The sequence below is a fragment of the Oncorhynchus keta genome, chromosome 32, assembly GCF_023373465.1.
Source record: "Oncorhynchus keta strain PuntledgeMale-10-30-2019 chromosome 32, Oket_V2, whole genome shotgun sequence".
Taxonomy (NCBI): domain Eukaryota; kingdom Metazoa; phylum Chordata; class Actinopteri; order Salmoniformes; family Salmonidae; genus Oncorhynchus; species Oncorhynchus keta.
Window position 1 is genome coordinate 6,907,454 of NC_068452.1, and position 13,127 is coordinate 6,920,580.

The 13,127-nt window shown below is 43.4% G+C and overlaps 1 protein-coding gene across 1 annotated transcript; it reads left to right on the plus strand.

Annotated features, from left to right (window-relative positions):
• The first annotated feature begins 175 nt into the window (after positions 1-175).
• LOC118364946 (zinc finger protein RFP-like) lies at positions 176-7,303 on the plus strand. The gene is made up of 2 exons (XM_035746781.2): positions 176-329; positions 3,641-7,303. The coding sequence occupies exon 2, from the start codon at positions 3,643-3,645 to the stop codon at positions 5,317-5,319; it is 1,677 nt and encodes a 558-aa protein (XP_035602674.1). The 5' UTR covers positions 176-329; positions 3,641-3,642; the 3' UTR covers positions 5,320-7,303.
• Positions 7,304-13,127: the final 5,824 nt, after the last annotated feature.

The following is a 13,127-nucleotide window of genomic DNA, read 5'->3' on the forward strand; positions in this document are numbered from 1 at the left end:
AAACTGCATTGTAAGTAAGCATTTCATTGTGAGGTCTACACCTGTTGTATTCGGCGCATGTGACTAATAAAGTTTGAATTGATTGAAATTACATAAGGGTGTGATCTATGAATGGTTACCTTCGCTAGCAGGAAATACAGACTTACAGTAAAGCATTGCAATACAGGTATTCTGTCACTCGACTGATGGTAAGGAGAGAGAGTTGATAGAAGTGGAATGTAACACATCTTGTCTTATCTTCAGAGGCTTTTTTACACAGCTGCACTTCTAGGACCAGAGTGGCGGAGAGAGCAGTGTCCACACAGACACATTCATACACACAAGCGAAGGTGAGTAAAGAGATAATCTCACATCCCTTTCTGTTTCCAAACCTGTGTTTACTTGTTTGTCTTTAGCAAACAAACTAATTTCTATATAAAATCCTAAAACATACCCTACCGTTTCAATATGTTCCACATCAGCTCAATGTGACGAACTACTCTAAATGGGAATGAATGTACAGTTATTACTACTCCACAGCTGTTTGCGTCGCTAGTTAAATCAAATCAAATTTATTTGTCACATACACATGGTTAGCAGATGTTAATGTGAGTGTAGCGAAATGCTTGTGCTTCTAGTTCCGACAATGCAGTAATAACCAACGAGTAATCTAACTAACAATTCCAAAACTACTACCTTATACACACAAGTGTAAAGGGATAAAGAATATGTACATAAAGATATATGAATGAGTGATGGTACAGAGCGGCATAGGCAAGATGCAGTAGATGGTATCGAGTACAGTATATACATATGAGATGAGTAATGTAGGGTATGTAAACAAAGTGGCATAGTTTAAAGTGGCTAGTGATACATGTATTACATAAAGATGCAGTAGATGATATAGAGTACAGTATATATGTATACATATGAGATGAATAATGTAGGGTATGTAAACATTATATTAAATAGCATTGTTTAAAGTGGCTGGTGATATATTTTACTTCAATTCCCATTATTAAAGTGGCTGGAGTTGAGTCAATGTGTTGGCAGCAGCCACTCAATGTTAGTGGTGGCTGTTAAACAGTCTGATGGCCTTGAGATAGAAGCTGTTTTTCAGTCTCTCGGTCCCAGCTTTGATGCACCTGTACTGACCTTGCCTTCTGGATGACAGCGGGGTGAACAGGCAGTGGCTCGGGTGGTTGTTGTCCTTGAGGATCTTTATGGCCTTCCTGTGACATCGCATGGTGTAGGTGTCCTGGAGGGCAGGTAGTTTGCCCCCGGTGATGCGTTGTGTAGACCTCACTACCCTCTGGAGAGACTTACGGATTTGGGCAGAGCAGTTGTCGTACCAGGCGGTGATACAGCCCGACAGGATGCTCTCGATTGTGCATCTGTAGAAGTTTGTGAGTGCTTTTGGTGACAAGCCGAATTTCTTCAGCCTCCTGAGGTTGAAGAGGCGCTGCTGTGCCTTCTTCACGATGCTGTCTGTGTGGGTGGACCAATTCAGTTTGTCTGTGATGTGTACGCCAAGGAACTTAAAACTTACTACCCTCTCCACTAATGTCCCGTCGATGTGGATAGGGGGGTGTTCCCTCTGCTGTTTCCTGAAGTCCACAATCATCTCCTTAGTTTTGTTGACGTTGAGTGTGAGATTATTTTCCTGAAACCACACTCCGAGGGCCCTCACCTCCTCCCTGTAGGCCGTCTCGTCGTTGTTTGTAATCAAGCCTACCACTGTTGTGTCATCCGCAAACTTGATGATTGAGTTGGAGGCGTGCGTGGCCACGCAGTTGTGGGTAAACAGGGAGTACACGAGAGGGCACAGAACGCACCCTTGTGGGGCCCCAGTGTTGATCAGCGGGGTGGAGATGTTGTTACCTACCCTCACCACCTGAGGGCGGCCCGTCAGGAAGTCCAGTACCCAGTTGCACAGGGCGGGATCAAGACCCAGGGTCTCGAGCTTGCTGACGAGTTTGGAGGGTACTATTGTGTTGAATGCTGAGCTGTAGTCGATAAACAGCATTCTCACATAGGTATTCCTCTTGTCCAGATGGGTTAGGGCAGTGTGGATTGAGATTGCAGTGTGGTTGAGATTGCATCGTTTGTGGACCTATTTGGGCGGTAAGCAAATTGGAGTGGGTCTAGGGTGTAAGGTAGGGTGGAGGTGATATGGTCCTTGACTAGTCTCTCAAAGCACTTCATGATGACGGAAGTGAGTGCTACGGGGCGGTAGTCGTTTAGCTCAGTTACCTTAGCTTTCTTGGGAACAGGAACAATGGTGGCCCTCTTGAAGCATGTGGGAACAGCAGACTGGGATAAGGATTGATTGAATATGTCCATAAACACACCAGCCAGCTGGTCTGCGCATGCTCTGAGGGCGCGGCTGGGATGCCGTCTGGGCCTGCAGCCTTGCGAGGGTTAACACGTTTAAATGTTTTACTTACCTCGGCTGCAGTGAAGGAGAGTCCGCATGTTTTGGTTGCAGGCCGTGTCAGTGGCACTGTATTGTCATCAAAGCGGGCAAAAAAGTTATTAAGTCTGCCTGGGAGCATGACATCCTGGTCCGTGACTGGGCTGGTTTTCTTTTTGTAATCCGTGATTGACTGTAGACCCTGCCACATGCCTCTTGTGTCTGAGCCGTTGAATTGCGATTCTACTTTGTCTCTATACTGACGCTTAGCTTGTTTGATTGCCTTGCGGAGGGAATAGCTAATGTTATCTAGTTAACATTGAACCTGGATGGTAAGCTCCCAGCATATTCATGCAGGGTAGTAACGACATGATGTTCATTGTCGTTTAACTAGCAAACGTTAGCTGGCTGGCTCGTTAGCTAACGTTACATTCACTTGTGTGATCTTACACATCGTTTACCTAGCTTGATTCATTGTTTACCTAGCTAGGTAGCTACATGTCTTAAGCTAAAGTGTACAACGCGTTGAATATGTCAGTAAACGTCTGCAAAAAAGCGCAATACAATTGTTGCTAGCAGAGCTGGTTAGGCTGTTTTCATGTTAAGGTAAACAAATCATCGGCCAGAGCGTCAAGTGTGCGCTCTGAAAGCTCTGAGGGAGAAACGAGAGGGGTGGGGGTAAAGCTTAAGAGGGTCTGAACGATGCTAAATGGGTGTAGACAAAGAGGAGCTCTTCACTAGATACCGAAACATTTTCTTAAAAGTGCTTTCAAAGCAGAATTACTTTCCCTTTGTTCCTCAACAATGCAGTGTATGATATAGCATTTTGTAGCTCTGAGTCTCCACTTTTATCCAATTGTACAATCCGGGTGTGCAAACCTCTTAGTGACTTACCTACTTACCTCACAGCTGTAATCGCTGCCAAAGGTGATTCTAACATGTATTGACTCAGGGGTTTGATAATTGTGTATTTCATTTTCAATACATTTTCTAAAATGTCTAAAAACAATGTTTCCATCTGGTCATTATGGGGAATTGTGTGTAGATGAGTGAGAAACAAATATATTTAATCAATTTTTTAAGTCAGGCTATACATAACAAAATGTGGAATAAGTCAAGAGTTATGCATACTTTCTGAAGGGCACTGTATGTTTAGTGAGCAAAGATATTGAAGTTGACTCATTCCAATAACTGATTTAGCCTATGTTTTGGGGGTTCTTTATAGTTTATATTCTGTATGTGTTCCAGATATGGCATCCCCCAGCAGTCTCCTGTCTGAAGAGCAGTTCCACTGCTCTATCTGTCTGGATGTGTTCACTGACCCAGTCTCCATCCCATGTGGACACAACTTCTGCAAGGCCTGTATCAAAGGATACTGGGATAGCACAGGCCTGTTCCAGTGTCCCCTGTGTAAGCAGATATTCCACATAAGACCTGAACCGGATGTCAACAGAACACTTAGAGGAGTTGCAGAACTTTTTAAGGGATTGATAGTGAGAGACAGAGAGGATTTTGCTACAGAGCCTGGAGAAGCGGTCTGTGATGTCTGCACTGGCAGGAAGCGCAAGGCTCTGAGGTCCTGCCTGGTTTGTCTGACCTCGTACTGTGAGTCTCATCTAGAGCCTCATCAGATAGCCCCAGCCCTGAAGAGACACCAACTGATCAACCCTGTAAATAACCTTGAAGACAGGATGTGTAAGAAGCACAACAAACTCCTTGAGCTGTTCTGTAGGACTGACCAGATATGTGTGTGTCAGTTCTGCTCTGAGACTGACCACAAGGCTCATAACAGCGTACCCCTGGAAGAAGAATGTGACCAAAGGAAGGCTCAGCTTGGGAAGACAGAGGCACAAGTGACGCAGATGATTCAGGAGCGACTGCAGAAGGTTAAGGAGATCAAACACTCAGTAGATCGCAGCAAAAAACACACTGAGAGGGAGATGTCTGACAAAGTACAGATCTTCACCGCTCTAGTTCACTCCATTGATACATGTAAGGCTGAGTTCATTTGTGTGATTGAGCAGAAGCAAGAAGCTTCAGAGAAGTGTGCTGAAGGTATCATTAAAGAACTGGAGCAAGAAATCACTGAGCTGAAGAGGATAAGCTCTGAGCTGGGGCAGCTCACACACACCAAGGACCATCTTCAACTCCTCCAGAGCTCCCCATCCTGGTGTCTCCCTGTAAAGGCCAAGGACTGGTCGGAGATCAATGTTCAAAGCCACCTGCACATGGGGTACATGAAGAGAGCTGTATCTCAGCTGGGAGACAAACTGATGAGTGAGGTAAAGAGATTTCATAATGAGATGGAGAACGAGCTGAAGAAGTTGTGTGAAGCTGAGATGAAGATTCTGCAGTATGCAGTGGATGTGACTCTGGACCCTGACACAGCATATCCTGAACTAATCCTGTCCGTGGATGGGAAGCAAGTGAGGTGTGGGGACCAATCACAGAATCTCTCAAATAACCCAAAGAGGTTTACTTATATATACAGTGTCCTGGGGAAGGAGGGCTTCTCCTCAGGGAAATCTTACTATGAGGTACAGGTGAAGGGCAAGACTGAATGGGATTTAGGAGTGGCCACAGAATCCATCAATAGGCAGGGGTGGTTACCGCTGAGCATTGAGGATGGCGTCTGGACTTTGGGGCTGAGCACAAATAATTACTATGAGGCTAATGACCCCAAAGTACAGCTGAGCCTGAAAAAGAAGCCCCAGAAGGTGGGGGTGTTTGTGGATTATGAGGAGGGTCGGGTCTCCATTTATGATGTGGATGCCACTGCCAGATCTCACATCTGCTCTTTCACTGGCCACAAATTCACAGAGAAACTCTATCCATACTTCCACTGTGGGTATCCTGATGGTGAGAGAAACATAGCCCCTCTGGTCATCTCTCCTGTCAGTCAGATGACTGGCCCAGTGCTACATTAGGGATGCATTTTGTTACGTTAGATTTATTCTAAAATTGATTTTTTTTTAAAAATATCCTCATCAATCTACACACAATACCCCATAATGACAAAGCGAAAAACAGGTTTGAGATTCTAAATTGAGCTCAGATGCATCCTGTTTCCATTGATCATTCTTGAGATGTTTCAACTTGTTTGGAGTCCACCTTTGGGGAATTCAATTGATTGGACATGATTTGAAAAGGCACACACCGGTCTTTAGAGTTCTCACAGTTGAGAGTGCATGTCAGAGCAAAAACCAAGCCATGAGGTTAAAATAATTGTTTGAAGAGCTCAGAGACAGAATTGTGTCGAGGCACAGATCTGGGGAAGGGTACCAAAACATTTATATAGCATTGAAGGTCCCCAAGAACACAGTGGCCTCCATCATTCTTAAATGGAAGAAGTTTGGAACCACCAAGACTCTTCCTAGAGCTGGCCGCCCAGCTAAACTGAGCAATCGAGGGAGAAAGGCCTTGGTCAGGGAGGTGATCAAGAACCCAATGGTCACTCTGACAGAGCTCCAGAGTTCCTCTGTGGAGATGGGAGAACCTTCCAGAAGGACAACCATCTCTGCAGCAATCCACCAGTCAGGCATTTATGGTAGAGTGGCCAGATGGAAGCCTCTCCTCAGTAAAGGGGACAAGAAATCCTGCTTGGAGTTTGCCAAAAGACACCTAAAGAGTCTCAGATCATGAGGAACAAGATGCTCTGGTCTGATGAAACCAAGATTGAACTCTTTGGCCAGAATGTCAAGAGTCACGTCTGGAGGAAACCTGGCACCATCCCTACGGTGAAGCATGGTGGTGGCTGCATCATGCTGTGGGGATGTTTTTCAGTGGCAGGGACTGGGAGACTAGTCAGGATCGAGGAAAAGATGTACGGAGCAAAGAGATTATGGACGAAAACCAGCTCTTAAGTGCTCAGGACCTCAGACTGGGGTGAAGGTTCACCTTCCAACAGGACAACGATCCTAAGCACACAGCCAAGACAACACAGGAGTGGCTTCAGGAGAAGTTGATGAATGTCCAGATCAAACATCTCTAGAGACCTGAAAATAGCTGTGCAGCAACACTCCCCATCCAACCTGACAGAGCTTGAGAGGATCTGCAGGGGAGATCGGGAGAAACTCCCCAAATACAGGTGTACCAATCTTGTAGCGTCAGACTCGAAGCTGTAATCGCTAACTAAGGTGCTTCACCATAGTACTGAGTAAAGGGTCTGAATACTTATGTAAATGTAATATTTCAATGTTTGTTTTGTCTTTACATTTGCAAAACATTTAAAAATAATAATATTTTTGCTTTGTCATTATGGGTTATTGTGTGTAGATTGATGAGGGAAAAATCAATTTAATCAATTTTAGAATAGGGCTGTAATGTAACAAAATGTGGAAAAAGTAAAGGGGTCTGAATACTCAGGAGATGGAAAAAGTGCCCAATTGTTGTACTTGAGTAAAAGTAAAGATACCTTCATAGAAGTGAAAGTCACCCAGTAAAATGCTACTTGAGTAAAAGTCTAAAAGTATTTGGTTGAAATATACTTAAGTATCAAAAGTAAAAGTATAAATCCTTTCAAATATTTCAAATTTAGTGAGTCTGCCAGATCAGATGCAGTAGGGATGACCAGGGTGATGTTCTCTTGATAAATGTATAAATTGTACCATTTTCCTCTCCTGCTAAGCATTCAAAATGTAACAAGTCATTTTGGGTGTCAAGGAAAATGTATGGAGTAAAAAGTAAATTATTTTCTTTAGGAATGTAGTGAAGTAAAAGTAAAAGTTGTCAAAAAAAGAAAGTAAAGTTAAGTACAGATACCCCCAAAAACTATTTAAGTAGTACTTTAAAGTATTTTTTACTTAAGTACTGTATACTACTGTATAGTAGCTAATCGCCTGGTAAAAATGTATGATTACAACTGTTACTCTAATTTATTATGTGAAAATAAAGAACAACTACTTCCCTAAACTGTGTGTGTTGATCAATCTCTGTATGTTGGATCAATGGCTGTAATAGAAAACGCCAAAGGAGTGTGGGGAACAGCATTCCTGGCATTGTTAATTGAACTAATCTGATCTGGTCTGACAGGAACAACAGGTGTGTGTGTTCCAGCAAACACCTTTTCACATCCAGTAATTCAGGCAGACTACTTGAACACATTTTGTGATGAAATGCATAGGCCTAAGTGATTTATTTAATGTAGATTCTGAGCTCTTTTTCATAAACATGATAATCTCAGGTCATATGCAGGTAGTACAAACCTGGGTCAAATGTACATTTGCTGTTTCAAATACTTCAGGTGCATTTTTGCCTTGCCGGCACAATGGAACCAATAGGAATAGTTCCAAAAGTGCAAAACTGCCCACCTGAAACACTGAATGTTAGCTAAATCAATCATGCCCCAAGTATTTGAAAGAAAATAAATATGCTGGTTATTGGTTCAGGCCTAATGTGGCTTTGTGCCAGGCTCAAGTTACAGTATATGACTACTCTGACCACACCTCATCTAACTGACCCATAATTCGACGTAAAAAACACCTACTGAATCTGACGTATCAATGCACAATGTGCCCACACTATACAGTAGAATGTCCTAGATGCGGTTGTTTGCAGTAATGACAAAGCTAAATAGCAGTGCACCAATTACTAATAATTCCACACACATTAGAATGATAATGGTTCAGTTCCACCAATAAGTGAACTGTGGTGAAGGTGACCCATCTGTCAAGCCCACTTAATAAGGCAAATGTAATTATAATTCTGCACCTGTTTATGGGTTGGGTGACAAATACATTAGATGTGCGTTTCTGGGTCAGAGCCTACATGTTTGTAACGGATTTCCTCCTCTTCGTCTGAGGAGGAGTAGCAAGGATCGGACCAATACGCAGCGTGGTAAGTGTCCATGATACTTTAATAATCGCTGAACATGACAAAATACAAAAATAACAATGAAAACGAAAACCGAAACAGTCCAGAAATGGTGACATAAACAACAAAGCAGGAAACAATCACCCACGAAACACAGGTGGGAAAAGGCTACCTAAGCATGATTCTCAATCAGAGACAACTAACGACATCTGCCTCTGATTGAGAACCATACCAGGCCAAACATAAAACACAACATACAAAACCGAACATAGACAACCCACCCAACTCACGCCCTGACCATACTAAAACAAAGACATAACAAAAGAACTAAGGTCAGAACATGACAATGTTCATGTTGTTAATTGGGATCTTATGTATGTCACTGAAACACTGGTGGAGATTGGACCAGGTTCTATTACCTGAATCAGGGGGCACTGCAGAAGAAGAGAAGGACTTCTTCTGAGGAATTTATTTTTGGGGTCTTGTGTGTCTGAGTTTGACTCTGAAAAATGATATTCATATAAGCTAGGTTACTGTAACAGTGGTTGAGATCTGCCCAAGTTCTGCTATCTGAGTCAGAGGGCACGGACTGCCGAAATGGAGCAGGAATTGAGCTGTTGTGGTTGTGTGTCTGGATTTGAGTATGAACATGTTTTTTAAAGGTAAGATTGAACAGCAATGGTGTTCTTTTTGTTATTGGACTAGGTGGAATATAATAAAATGTGGGTCAGCAATGTAGGGTGCACAATATCACCTACACAGAGATGACTTACTACACTCACACCTACAAGAGGGCTCTTACAGCCATGCTGTAAGTGGGCTCTCCTACTGCTTGCGTATAGATGATTTCACTGCATAATGGCCCTTACAAGGATGTCCTTTGGAATGTTAAACAAATCCTTTCCTGGTATACAATAACATACACCGCCACGTACTGTGATACTTAGCAAGCGTGGGAATGTGTAATTATGGGTCAAACACAGACAAACAAATAAATCCAGTTATTTCAGCTTCAGAAAACATTTTGTCAGTATCTGTTGACCAATGAATGGTTATTCCTATAACACGCCTGTCCTTCTCTTTCCCATGTCGTCAGTGCACTAGAGGACGTTAAGCACTGGCTGAAAGTCTGCTGTCATAGACGGTTAACATTAAAGAGTGTGTCTATGGCAAATGCTTGCCTGGGGAGGAGAGCCCAACAACATTTTCATTAGACTCTCAAGGATTTCATCAGAAACAACAGATTGAGGTGGCTCATCCTCGCTCGGTGATGAAGCTGCTATGACTTAACGCAGCACCTGTGCATGAGGAGAATTGGGACCGAGGCTGAGCAGTAGTGAGGAGGATAAACCTCTTCTTTCCGGAATGTTCTGGCTGTTTCCCAGCCAATCTCACATGGCAGCTCGTCATGCGTGCCCTTGGGCCCGTCACAGAAATGTGACGGGCCCAATAAGACGTGGCATAACGGATCTGTCCCTGTCACACACCATTAGGGCCAAAGTAGACTGGCAGCCAGGCCATCTGTCTGCTGCTGTAGAGTCACACGCACGCATACAAGCACACACACAGAAACGCATATAGAAATAGGCACATGCATACACCAACACTGACTCCAGCACACAAACACAGAAAAAAACAGGAGTTGCATGCATAGCACGCATCGCCACCGACACACTCACATGCAGGCAAACTAAAGGATTTCAGACACACACACAAACACTCTTGTCCTGTCAGTGGTGTAGAAGCGTGTGTGTCCAATGCCCACGCCCCACAGGCTCACAGTGCCTTGGCCTTTCAGAGTCTTATGTGTGTAAATATCTGAGACTGGCTCCGTTCCAGAGCTAAATCGATTGTAAACAGCATACATTAATCGATCAGATCTTCATTTCAATTCCCACCAACACCAACATGAGTCATGAAGGTTATCTGTCAGGGTGTTGAGTGTTGTTTTGTTTGCTGCTTATTCCCTGTTAGCACAGCGAGTCATACAATCACATGTATTTATAAAGCCCTTTTTACATCAGCAGATGTCGCAAAGTGCTAATACAGAAGCCCAGCCTAAAACCCCAAACAGGAAGCAATGCAGATGTAGAAGCACGGTGGATAGGAAAAATTCCCTAGGAAAGCAGGAACCTATGAAGAAACCACAGATAAAATTACATCAAATCACGTTATATCTACCATAGCTTTGATTGATCATGTCAACATCCTATCTTCAAAATCTTAGCTAGCAGGCTATAGAGCGTTGCACTAGTAACCGAAAGGTAGCAAGATTGAGTTCCCGAGCTGACAAGGTCCCTGAGCTACCCTTGAACAAGGCAGTTAACCCACTGTTCCTCGGCCGTCATTGAAAATAAGAATTTGTTCTTAACTGCCTTGCCTAGTTAAATAAAGGTAAAAATAATTAAATCAACAATCTACTTGCCAATCTTTTTCAACCCTTGACATATGAAGAGAAATTATACAGTGCAAAAGTATTCATCCTCCATGGCATTTTTCCTATTTTGTTGTCTTACAACCTGTAATTTAAATTTATTTTCATTTGGATTTCATGTAATGGACATACACAAAATAGTCCAAATTGGTAAAGTGAAATAGAAAAAAAAACCAGCTTATTTAAAAAAAAACAACAAAAAAAAAACAGAAAAGTGGTGTGTGCATACGTATTCATCCCCTTTCCTATGAAGCCCCTAAATAAGACCTCGTACAACCAATTACCTTCACTAGTTAAATAAAGTCCACCTGTGTGCAGTCTAAGTGTCACATGATCTGTCAAATGATCTCAGAATATACACACACCTGTTCTGAAAGGACCCAGAGTCTGCAGCACCACTAAGCAAGGGGCACCACCAAGCAAGCGGCACCGTGAAGACCAAGGAGCTTTCCAAACAGGTCAGGGACAAAGTTGTGGAGAAGTACAGATCAGGGTTGGGTTATAAAACAATATCTGAAACGTTGAACATCCCACAGCGCACCATTAAATCCATTATTAAAAAATTTGAAAAAATATGGCACCACAACAAACCTGCCATGAGAGGGCCGCCTACCAAAACTCACAGACCAGGCAAGGAGGGCATTAATCAGAGAGGCAACAAAGAGACCAAAGATAACCCTGAAGAATCTGTAAAGCTCCACCGCAGAGATTGGAGTATCTGTCCATAAGACCACTTTAACTGGGTAAACTTCACAGAGATGGGCTTTACGGAAGGGTGGCCATAAAAAAAAACATTGTTTGGAGAAAAAAGAAAGCAAACATGTTTGGTGTATGCCAAAAGGCATGTGGGAGACTCCCCAAACATATGAAAGAAGGTACAAAAATGTGGCTTTCTGGCTCAAACACAACACCTCTCATCACTCCGAGAACGCCATTCCCACAGTGAAGCATGGTGGTGGCAGCATCATGCTGTGGGGATGTTTTTCATCAGCAGGGACTGGGAAACTGGTCAGAATTGAAGGAATGATGGATGGTGATAAATACAGGGAAATTCTTGGGGGAAACCTGTTTCAGTCTTCCAGAGATTTGAGACTGGGACGGAGGTTCACCTTCCAGCAGGACAATGAACCTAAGCATACTGCTAAAGCAACACTTGAGTGATTTAAGGGGAAACATTTAAATGTCTTGGAATGGCCTAGTCAAAGCTCAGACCTCAATCCAATTGAGAATTTTTGGTATGACTTAAAGATTGCTGTACACCAGCGGAACCCATCCAACTTGAAGGAGCTGAAGTAGTTTTGCCTTGAAGAATGGGCAAAAATCCCAGTGGCTAGATGTGCCAAGCTTATAGAGACATACCAAAGAGACTTTCAGCTGTAACTGCTGCAAAAGGTGGCTCTACAAAGTATTGACATTGTGGGGGCGTTCTGTTTTTTTGTCTTATTTTTTTGTGAAATAATAAAATCACAAACAATATTTAGCAGAGTGGTAGACATGTTGTGTAAATCAAATGATACAACAAACAAAATAAGAAAAATGCCAAGAGGAGTGAGTAATTTCGCAAGCCACTGTAGATTTTTTTTATCAGTGCTCATCGGCCATTGGACATAAACATTGGACACGTTGGAATTCGCAAATTCAACAACGAGTGGTTTGGAAGGAATCAGTGGCTAACTGCAAGCATTGCAAAGCAATCACTAGCCTGCTATTCAGTGGTGGCTATGTGGTCCAAGTCTGGGTTTAGGGGTCTCTTTTCCAAGCTTAAAAGGATAAACATTCAACATTGACCATGCTGTCAATCCAGCATGAATTCTGCCACATTCAAAACAACTGGATACTCAGAACTGGGAAATATCAGACTTCAGTGAGTTCAAGACAACTGGGAACTCTGGAAAAAAAATTAGCTCTGACTGGGAAAATACATTTTGAACGGTCATCCAACTCAGACCGAGGCTCCTGTGGTGGACGACTGGTTCAGGCGTGCGGAGGAGACATGGGAAGCTGTCCGTGTTCACCTTCAGTGGGCCGTGCTGCGCCAAAAGGAGAACGCAGACCGCAACCGCAGTGAGGCCCCGGTGTCCTCACCGGGGGACTGGGTCTGGCTCTCGACCAGACAAACCTGCCCCTCCACCTGCCCTGCCGAAAGCTGGGTCCACGGTTTGTGGGTACTGTCACAACTTCCCTGAAGTCGGTCCCTCTCCTCGTTCAGGCGACGTTCGGCAGTTCTAGCCATCGCCGATCCACCTTTCATTTTCCATTTGTTTTGTCTTGTCTTCCCACACACCTGGTTTCAAATCCATCAAATACATGTTGTGTATTTAACCCTCTGTTCCCCCCAAGTGTTGTAAGTGCTTGTGCACGTTATGTCTGGTGTGTGTTGGGTTTTGTACCCATTTATTGATTGTTCTAGTTTCCGGTGAGTTTTTATTATTAAACTGCGCCGTTGGAAACACAGTTTTTGCTCTCCTGCGTCTGACTTCTCTGCGGCCA

Bases quoted from the DNA above. Each gene is read 5' to 3' on its own strand.
- LOC118364946 (XM_035746781.2), top strand. From the start codon at position 3,643: ATGGCATCCCCCAGCAGTCTCCTGTCTGAAGAGCAGTTCCACTGCTCT.